This window comes from Pygoscelis adeliae, unplaced genomic scaffold, assembly GCF_000699105.1.
Source record: "Pygoscelis adeliae isolate BGI_AS28 unplaced genomic scaffold, ASM69910v1 Scaffold284, whole genome shotgun sequence".
In the NCBI taxonomy this organism is placed as follows: domain Eukaryota; kingdom Metazoa; phylum Chordata; class Aves; order Sphenisciformes; family Spheniscidae; genus Pygoscelis; species Pygoscelis adeliae.
In genome coordinates this window covers 808,858-819,887 of record NW_008824671.1, presented here as the reverse complement: position 1 = coordinate 819,887, position 11,030 = coordinate 808,858, and the positions used below count along the sequence as shown (strand labels likewise).

Sequence of the window (11,030 nt, the reverse complement as noted above, 5' to 3'; positions counted from 1 at the left end):
CGAGCTCCTCCACCAGCTCTCTCAGCACCCTCGGGTGGATCCCATCCGGCCCCATAGACTTGTGAGCATCACGTATTCTCACTCCTCTCTCCCAGCTGCTGTTGCACAACAGTTTTTACCCTTTCTTAAATATGTTACCACAGAGGCACTACTACCGTCGCTGATCGGCTCAGCTTTGGCCAGCAGCGGGTCCGTCTTGAAGCTGTCTGGAACTGGCTCTGTCGGACATGGGGCAGCTTCTGGCATCTTCTCACAGAAGCCACCCCTGCAGCCCCCCCGCTACCAAAACCTTGCCATGTAAACCCAATACAGACACTTTCCAACATCTGTAACAAACAGAAAAGACCAAAACCAGAGCTAGAAATGTCCCACTGGCAAAGAGCAAGAAAGGTCAAGGACAAACTTGTGTATTAGCAGGAACACAGAATGTATTAAATACAATTTCTACTAAACAGATCATGCCGTGTGCTACAGACAATGAGAAAAGAAATGCCAGTTCTCCCAAATAATCTTATCTTTGGGGGGGAAAAAATCCCTTCTGATCCAGAGCTCCTGTTTGGATAACCTCCAGGGTGTGAAGAGCACATCCCAGCCTGGGAGATGTTAATATCCCCCCTGGTAGCACCAGTGCATCCAGCTGTGCTTCTTCTTGTGGCCAATCACTGGTGCTACAAAGGAAAACAAACTAAAATCTATGAAGGCCATAAATCAACACTTTGGGTAGAGAAAGCCCAAATAAATTGGTATTTGGGAACGCCATACTCCATGATTCTTTGGAAATGCTAGTGGCAAAGCCCCTTTAGTCATAGTAATTTTTTTATCAAGTAGGTTCAGGTTTAAGGAGGACGTATAGTGCCACAACAGCAAAAAATTACTTGTTAAATAGTATATATCTTGCTGGGTGGGTCTAAGCTTTTAGTTTTCCAGCTGTAAAACCCCAGAAAAATTACCCGGAAGAATGCAGTTTACTGTTCACACTGGGATTGCACTTTCCCCCCATTAGTTTGATTAAACTGAAAAATCTGTGATAGAGTGCAAGGTGCCTGAAGCATCTCCTTGCATCCTAAAAAGGGAATGATTTATTCAGCTACTACTTATCTATTTCACCATAGTGAAATTGTTTGCATAGTTTTTAAAGCTCTATACTGACTGCTCAGGAATTGGCACAGTGCTGAAGAAGGCCTAAAAATATTCAGGATCTTCCTGGTGATTCCCTAAATGTTCCACACGGTGCGGCAAGGTGGAATTTCCCCTGCTATTTGCTTTTGCCTCAGTACAAATGATATTTAAGTAACCACATTGTTCAATTGAACTATTTCCCCCTGGAAGCTGCAAGAACCAGTTTTGTTGGTTTGGTTGTCTGATATTCTTTTGCCTAGGAAGGAGTCTTCACTTCCAGCCCTTGCTCTACTTTATCTGATGGGTATTTCACTGTCTCTCCCTCTCTCACAGCCTCTCCAACCATCCCTGTTCTGGTACTACCTGCTGGAGCTCTCCTTCTACTGGTCACTGGTCTTCACCCTGCCCTTTGATGTGAAGAGGAAGGTGAGTGGCAGCCTCAGGGAAGAATCAAACACAAACAGGACTCAAGCTGAACACTCAGGAGAGTGATCTCCAAGAGCACGTGTATAGTGCTAGTCTGAGGTTTTGGGGGACTCTGTCCTTGCTCATTCCCAGGAATTTCCATTCCCAGTCACTGGCTTCCCTCTCCTCTGGGAAGTGGAGAACACAAACCCTGACATAGAAAGGTGCAAACTACTGCAGAGTTCTCAATCCAAACTTAAAATCCAAACTTAAAAATTGTTCTTCTGAGACTCTTCTAGGCTGCAGTGATCATAGAGACAGAAGAGATTATTCTCTGCCAGTTAAGCTGCATGTGTTCCTAGGTGCCAGTGCCCCGACAGACAGGGTGCTGCCTGATTACATAGGCATACACATGCATTGAGGCTGCAAGTATACCCTTGTAAGTAAAGGGTGGTTGTGAGTCTCCATCAGCGAGCCTGGGGGTATGAGATGATTGTGCAAACAGGTAGGCACAGAGCAGAGATGGATATGGGCATTGCTTTGTGACAGAAAGGAAGCTTTCTTTATGTTGAATTTGTCTGTACTGAATCATAGGCTCTTACTCTTCTGTCTTCTGATTTGCACCATCATCAAACCATTACTGGTGGAGGGAGAGAGTGTTCTTTGTTGTGAGATGCTCAGTTTACACCATAAACTCTTCATTCCTGGGTCTCTTGGTTGCTTACATTTCTAGAATGTTTTTGGTAAAAGAGTTATATGGCTAAGACCTTATAGTGGGACGTTTCTTAATCGTTGGTTAGAGAGATTTCATTGCTGCCTGCAGGAGGCATGCTTTAACCAGGGCGGAAGGTGCATCATGTATTTTATTCTCTGCTGTCCCCTTTCTCATCAGGACTTCAAGGAACAGATAGTCCATCATGCTGCAACCATCTTCCTGATCAGTTTCTCATACTGTGCCAATTACATCCGCATTGGGACACTGGTGATGGTGATTCATGATGCTTCTGATTGCTTCCTAGAGGTGAGCTCCACAACTTACATGCCTTGATCTAGCACAGTATGGGCCAAGCATTATGGTGTTTCACAGATAACTCAGTACTGATCTCCTGACCCAGCCTAGGGTGCCCTGCAGAGAGCCAGGAAGAAGCATGATTACCTGCATGCAGATTGTATCGTATCTGGCTCATTAACCTCCTGGAGCATGTGCAGATGCACTGTCTTGGCCTGCTGTTTTATTGTTCTTTCTCCTTCCAGCCAACTAAGATATTCAATTACATGAAGTGGAAAAAAACTTGCGACAGCCTCTTTATGATCTTCTCAGCTGTTTTCCTCATCAGCCGCCTGGTCATTTTCCCCTACACGTGAGTCTGCTGCAGTCAAGGGAAATGGAAAAGCTGCCTTCTGAGAGACAGAATAATTCAGCTGGATGCTGAATCTTTTGCTGCAGCCTTTCTTTTTCAGTCCTTGAGCATATGTCCCTGCCCTTTGCATAGGCTACAGTGTCACATGGCTGTTGCACCTGCCTTGGGGTAAACTAGGGTGGTCTGCCTTGGAGTTCACAGAGTAGTCTTAAAGTCCTGAAGTATACTACAGAGGAGGAGTCCTCGGCCTATGGCTCTACCCTGCTTATTTCTGGTGGGGAACTGAGAGTTGGCTCATATGTGTTACATATAAGAAGGAGGTGACTGACCTGAAACTTCCTCCATGACTAGAGCTTTCTGGGGCTTAATGATGGCCCTACTAACAACACGCTTTCCCTCCACTGCAATTCTCTCTCTCTTGCAGAGTGCTCTATAACACCTACTATTACTCCATGGAGATATTCCAACCCTTCTTTGGATACTACTTTGTGAACGCTCTCCTGATAATTCTGCAGCTGCTCCATATCTTCTGGTCCTGCCTAATTATTCACATGGTCTACAAGTTCATCCTCCAGGGCACGGTATGGATCAGTTTGTGGTCCCCTGTACATCACATGGGGAGGGAGGGTCCACCTAGACTGCTTGGGAGCACAAGGGTTCATCTGGGATGGATTCCTTCTTGCTCTAGTGAAATTATACATGTACATTCCTAACAGTGAGGTGAAAGGAACACTCAGTATTATTAGGGAAAGTTGACCAAAAAATAGTAAAATTTTTATGAGTCACTGCAATATTTGGTCCACTTCTGATGCTTGTATTCAAGAAAAATGTGGATTGGACTCCAGGGGAGATTTCTGTGAACAAAGCCAGTGACATCTGAGTAAGGATCCAAACACTTGGTCCAGTATGATTTGCATTTGTAACAAAACTAAGAAATCAAGGCAGAGAAAGTTGTCATGATTGGTGAGGCCAGTGCAAAAGTGCTTCCCTTATAGTACAGGATTTTTAATTATAGTGTTACTGAGATCACAGAATCACTGAATGGCTGAGGTTGGAAGGTACCTCTAGAAGTCTTGTCCATATTCCCTGACTCAAGCAAGGTCACCTAGAGTAGGTTGCCCAGGACCACATCCAGACAGCTTTTGAATATCTCCAAAGACAGAGACTCCACAACCTCTCTGGGTACCCTGTGCCAGTGCTTGGTCACTCTCTCAGTAAAAAACTGTTTCCTGATGTTCAGAGGGAGCCTCCTGTGTTTCAGTTTGTGCCCATTGCCTCTTGTCCTGTCACTAGGCACTACTGAGAAGAGCCTGGCTTTGTCTTCTTTACACCCTCCCTTCAGGTATTTATATACATTGGTAAGATCCCCCTGAACCCTCTCTTTTCGAGGCTAAATAGTCCCAGCTCTCTCAGCCTTTCCTCCTATGTGAGGTGCTCTCCAGTATGTCCATGTCTCTCTTGTACTGAGGAGCCCAGAACTGGACACAGCACTCCAGGTGTGGCCTCACCAGTGCTGAATAGAAGGGAAGATCATATGAATAGAATAGAAGATCATCTCCCTTGACCTGCTGGCAATACTCCTCCTAATGCAGGCCAGGAAGGGTAAGGGCACATTGCTGGCTCATGTTCAGCTTGGTGTCTGCCAGGACCTCCAAGTTTTTCTTAGAAAAGCTGGTCAGCCCCCAGCATGTACTGGTGCCTGGGGTTGTTCTTCCCCAGGTACAGGACTTCACACTTCCCCTTGTTGAACTTCACAAGGTTCCTGTCAGCCCACTTCTCCAGCCTGTCAAGGTCCCTCTGGATGGCAGCACAATCCTCTGGTGTATCAGTCACTCCTCCCAGTTTTGTGTCTTCAGCAAACTTGCTTAGGGTACACTCTGCCCCATCATCCAGATCATTAATACATGTTTCATACAGATTGTCTTACAGTGCTGTAGATGTCTACAGAGTAGATATTTCTGTCTAAACTAGCTGTCTGGACTCTTTTCGTAGCAGTAGAGGTAAACAGGCATGCCCAAAGCATAATCCATTCAAGATTGCACCCAGATAGTGCTGTTCATCTCTATCAGTCATAGAGCAACCCTAGATGAATGTCTGAGATGCAGCTGTATAAACTTAAGTGAAATGCATCCCACTCTTTCTGAACATAGCCTGTAGTATTTCCCGTGAGACCAAACTGCTGCTCAGCATGAAATTCTTCCCAAAATCAAAGACATTACCTAATGGCACTAGATTGGCCACATGCCAAGGACACAGTCCAGGAGTAACAAGTCCCTGCCTTGTGGGAGTTGACCTCATAGCCCAAGATGAGTTGTTTTATTAGTGTCCGACTGGGGAATTCTGTCTTATGGGAACTGAGCACAAGTATTAAAGGCTCATCTTCATCCGTATTGTACCCATTTTCTTTATCTGCCTTCACTTAAGCACAGAGCAAATTACTTGCAAATTAGGAAACAGAAACTTCACACAGGGCAGAAAATGAAGACGCAACTGAAGACGCCCTTTTATTGTTTTCCTAATTCTAGTGTGGGCTGAATTACCATTGCAGTTATTACAGTGTAAAATGATGAGGTAATAAATAACCTTATTAGAAAGAAATGAACCATCAGGGAGAAAAATACTGAAGCATATCCAGAATTTTTACTATTTTATCTAAAAAACATCTGCCACATTTGATGCAAAAATATATTTGAGAGCTTTCCATATTGAGCAGTGAATAGCAAAGAAAAATCATCCTAAACAGATCTTTTTCAATGATGATATTTAATTGCCCAAAGCAGTACCAGCAAGAATACAGGACATTCTCCCCTTTTTGAAAGCCATGAAATTCTCACTCCAGTCGGAAGTTCACATTCTTCTCATGGGCCTTTCTGATCTCCACAGTTTTCCTCTCTGGCTACAGGGTTATCTGTACCACCTTCTCACATGATGTCCCCTAATCCCCAGTAATTAGAACTCAGCCTAGAGCCTGAAGTACGAGTTTCATTCCCTCATACAGGCAACCTGAGATACATTGTTGTAATTCATGCAGCTATATAGTTCCTTTGTAAATCTTGCTAGGTTTAAGACCTCAGCCACATTCTATGGCCATGAATGGATAAACTCAGGAGTATTGATTACTATTTGTCCTTATGCTGCAGATCAAGACTCCTGCATAGTTCCTGAACTGCCAATTCCAGAATGACATGAGGTCCAGGTTGTTCACAGAAGATAGCATCTCCTACCCATATTGTCCTTGGAGGCAGTCTGAATTCAGTGCAAGTTTAGATTCTTACAAATCCTGTCTGCATTTGGGTGTAGTGATCTCTAGAAAGACCATCAGACCAAATAGACTTCTTAATATGATCCAAGAGATATCCCCAGAAGAACTGACAAAGTAAATGGAGACTGCAGGTGTCCGTGCAGCAACTGACATGCCCCTGAGCAGTTTCCAAAGCTCAGGTCACAGAAGGGGTTTGCTGCGTTCCCTCAGAGCACTGTTTCCAACAAGGAGTGTGACACTGTGAATTTGTCCCCAATTTTGGCATCTTGTATTGCAGAGTAGAAACAGCCTGGGAAGCCAGCAAGTGCCAGGCTGCTTTTTGTAATCTGTCTTATTATCACAATGTTTCTTCTTTATTTTCCTTTTAAAGCAATGAATTAAGTATTTACCAAAGTGAATTACAGATCTCTCAGTCAATAGCAAGAGGAAAAACCTGAACATAAAACTGAATGTAATCAGAGTTGAGTGGCTTTGTGTTGAGCTACTGGTTTGTTTGAAAGCATATGCTTTCAAACTGTCCAAAGCAGTATGCTCAACCTGCAGCCACCCAGGCCAAGTGTGGTCAGAAGCTATCTCCTTGTCCCTTTTGGAAAATTTAAAAGAGCTTGATTAACTGCCTCCCCCCATCCTTCTTCCACACACTGATGCCCAAAGCAGCAATGTGGATCTCGTCAGTCTTACATGGTTTTCCTCAGTACTGGGCATCTGTGGTTTGGTGCAGCTTCTCAACCTGTACAGTAATTGCTAATGTTGATTAGGATCACAGCTAAGATTCCACTGAGGCTGAAATCAGAGATGGAGAGAATCTGTTCCCAAAGGTGGTATAAAAGCTGAAAGGACACAGTAGAACTGTGTGCCAAAGGCAAGTGGCTGAAATAGCAGATGAATGTTTAGCCTGTTGCTCAGCTAGCACTGCGTCTTGTGCAGACTTCTATGTTTGTATTGCTTCTCACTTACATTTTTCTGTAGATGGAAAAGGACATGAGAAGTGACACAGAAGAAAGTGACAAGGATGAAGAAAGAGAAAAGATTAGGGAAAAAGAGAAAAACGGGATCACGTATTTCAGCAATGTCACAAGCAACAATTATATCCAGAGGAATGGGTCTGAGCCACTGAACAACAGAACCCATCTCACCAATGGCCATGTCAAGGAAAGATAGCTCCTGTTCACGTGCTTCTGATCTGGTCTTTAATGAATCCACTGTCTTTAGAAACAGTTTTGCTCATTGTGTAGATAAAATGGAGTGCAATTGAAGTATCATAGCTGAATTCCTGCTTCCCGTAAACAGAAGTGTTTATACTCAGTGATATTTGAAAGAAGTTTTTGGTGTTTCTTCAATAAAAGCTTTCTGTAGGCTGTAGCCTTGAAGCAGATAGAAAGGGATCAAAGTGGTTTGACTTGTATTAGACTGTATCATAGTTGTTGTTAAATGTGTTAATCTTGAAAAATACTTTTAAAAAAAGGTGGATAAACTCTGACAATGTCAAGTCTTAACCACCTAATGTTATTTGGTAGGAATCTGTTTAGCCTTGATCAGCCTCTGGAGGCCCTGGCCCATTGCCACTAATGATTATGGCTAACAAGTAAGTGTGAGACTCTAAATCTTAATATGGGGACACCTCTTTTGAGAAGACAGGTGCCCCATACACACTCAGAAAATTAAAACTAAGCATAGTGGAATGAAAGCTTTGGAAAGACATAGGAGAAAACGTCTTCTTTTCAAAGGAAATGCTGCTGAGTGCCGTATGACCAGTTTTGTATTGGTATGGATCTCAGTCCCTTCTGTTGTCAGCATTACTGCCACAAAGGTAGGAACTCAAAAGCCCAGATTGGAGAGAGTACCCACCCAAATCATAGTTGGAAGAGCTGGAAAATCCGGGCAGCTGTGTCTCAACTGTCAGGTAATCCTTTAAACCTGTCTTGGAAGGAAACGGAGTCAGAAGAAGGGAGGTGACAAGAAACTAGATAATCTAGAAGACAACACTGATTAAGTGTTTGTGTTTTCACCTAGTGTGATTGGCACAGTGGGAAATGTTTACAGAGTCAGCTTGTGGCAAGAAGGGAATACATTTCTCCTATCCTCAGAGGAAAAAGGATCCAGAGAACATCTGCTGAACCTTATGGAATAGTGCTTTAACATGGCCTTCTAACTCTAGGGCCTTTGCCTAGATGTATCAAGAATAGCAAGTTTAAAGCAGTAGTCCATGAAGTCATGATGCAGTTCTGATTCAGTTTGCTTAGATGTCCTGTATCTTATAACCTGTGTAGTCTTAGACTTTGGATTCCGTAATCCCTTAAAAGAGTTAAATTAGTATGACATGAATTTCTGTTTTATAGATCAATTAATCTATGAAACCAAAGTATAAACATATTCATTGTAATGAGTGCAGGGACTTAAGACTGCCAAGGCCATGCAGACGCTTCCCAGTAAGGGCTAATGCTAACTGGGGGGGGACATGGACCAAGGAAACTCCTGACTTGAGGAGGTGGTGCACATGTTTAAAATTAAAAGGCAAATGACAGCATAGAAGGACAAGAGGGTTTTCAGCCATCCTTTCGGTTCACCTGAGATGTGACTGAGTGAGCTTTGATCTGAGCTTGTATGTGTTCATCTTAGGTTTCAGTCAAAATACATTGGATAATTTCAGAGCGGAAAAAAGTAGTTCCAGCGCGGGTGATTCCAGGGCAGTAACATGCTCTGGGAGGAGAGCGTCTGTTCCTGCATCATCATTTAAATTCATATTTGCTGAAAATAGTTTGTCTCTGAAACCTTGAGCTAATTTGAAATTCGAAGTACATGTTCCGTATACTGTCATGTTTCTTTAATCTGAGTATACAATCTTGCCACTCCTTTGCAGGTGATGTGTTCAGGAGGGATGGTTATATATAATTTTGTACTACTGAATGTAAACGTTCTTTATAAATTACTTTTGAAAGGTTTGATTGTCTGGGGTCTTTTCTACTTCTTTAACTAGCAGGAGGTAACCTGGCTAGTTGCACCTTATAGATGGATGTGTGATGAGGAAGACATGTATGGGTGCCATTGCCAAGGTTGATACAGATGCAGCACACATGGAGAGGATGTTGCATACCCACGACATGCAGTCATACTGAGCCATGCCAGTAGAGAACTGCAGCTGCCTGATTTGTCTCTTACTAGGTAAAGCTGCATTTGGCCCTGGAAGAAGGGACACTGTGGGGCACCCTACACTAGACCTAGGGGTGGGCCAGCTTACTTGGTACTGCCAGGGCAGTGGCAAGTCCAAGATTGCAGCACTGGTGAGATGCTTTGGACTTGCAAGGGTAGGAGGGGAGAAATTAATGTCTATTCTTCTTTTTCATGAGGTTTTAGAAGGCTAGGAAAGATCCCTGTTGTAAAATCACACCACCTCTCACCTGAGGAGCAGAATGCTTCCCAGAGACTGCACGATGCACTGTGGAGCCAGTGCAGGCAGACATTGATGCCTGCTGAATTTTATCCTCAGGGCTTTGCTGTCCCCCTGAAGATTGAGATAAGCTCATTAGGAGGCAAATCTGATTCTTGTGAAAGGGTACATCAAGGATTCAGGAGAGCTGTTGGACTTGATTAAGAACTACTGAGTGCTGCTTTTAGCTGAGGAACTGAGCATGACAGTGATGAGTCACTGGGGCAGATCAACTGCCGAATTTGTTTTATTGCCATCAACTTCCTAAGTCTTAACGAAGCTCAGTGTGTAATCAGCTTCCTCCCCACATTGTTCCACCCTCTCTCTTTACATCTGCTCCAGTGTTGGGAAGCTTGTGAGTGCTGTGGTAGTATTTATGAATTTAGTATATCAACTCACTCCACCCCCTCCATACTAGGGGCATCCGAGCCCCCAGCACAGAGACGCTGTTGTAGAAAACCTGCAGCAAGACTGTCACTTGTCTGCTGAAAAACCCAGCAGAACGGGTGGAGCACTGGGCACCACAGCAGCATCTGAATCTATTTCCCCTGTCTCTTTATCACCCCATGTGTACAGGGGAGGCGTGCATCACACAGTGCGTGCATCACATGATGTGATCAAGCAACTGTAGGAGATGAGGTGTCCAGCTCCAGGTGAACTATGAGAAAAAGAACATTTACTGGTGCTCCCATGCTCTTGTGTGGTGGGTGAGTTGAAGACTGGCAAAGCATGGCCCCCAGGCTGTCATCTGGCCAGCCTAGCCCAAAATTATGGCTGACATGAATCTGCTAACTCCAGTAGACGTGGACATCTAGTGCTGTTTTGGATCTTGTTTTAAGAGCAGTTTGGCACAGTTGTTCCTTTCCCCCTGCACACACTTGGGAAACAGCAGAGATGTGCATCCACCCAATTTTTTTCATTTAGACATGTACGCCCAAGGGAACCTTCACTTTGGATGGCTACGCTTCGAAAGACATTGCTTTTCTCATTTGCGCATGTACAACAGACACAGTGCCTGCAGGTAAGGGCGTCCCTAAGAAACAGCAAGACATTGTTCAAAAAGCTGAAGTCATGTCTAAACAAGGAACGTGGAAAGGACCTGTAACTTTGGCAGATTAATGTGAACATGTGATAGAGCGGGCCAAGAAATATCTTGAGAAACAACTTGAAAGGCAATACCAGTCTCTGAAACATTGGAAAGACTGCAGGAGTCATAGATAATGGAGGCATATAGCAAGAACACTGAGACAAGATCAGGCTAGAGCCAAAAAATTCTATGAGCTGCCTGCATATGACTTCAAAGAATCATAGAATCATTAAGGTTGGAAAAGACCTCTAAGATGATCGAGTCCAACCGTCGACCCAACACCACCATGCCCACTAAACCATGTCCCTAAGCGCCTCATCTACACGTCTTTTAAATACTTCCAGGGATGGTGACTCAACCCCTTCCCTG

General features: G+C 44.0%; 1 protein-coding gene across 1 annotated transcript in view; it reads left to right on the top strand.

The window, feature by feature from the left end:
- The window catches only part of LOC103916087 (ceramide synthase 4-like), a gene marked incomplete at its 5' end in the record, with an annotated part of 22,681 nt that extends 13,592 nt beyond the window's left edge, over positions 1-9,089 (top strand). The window contains 5 exons of the mRNA XM_009323030.1: positions 1,453-1,545; positions 2,417-2,545; positions 2,779-2,885; positions 3,310-3,466; positions 7,117-9,089. Coding sequence (XP_009321305.1) covers positions 1,453-1,545; positions 2,417-2,545; positions 2,779-2,885; positions 3,310-3,466; positions 7,117-7,308 — 678 coding nt within the window. The remainder of the gene's footprint in view (positions 1-1,452; positions 1,546-2,416; positions 2,546-2,778; positions 2,886-3,309; positions 3,467-7,116) is intronic.
- Positions 9,090-11,030: the final 1,941 nt, after the last annotated feature.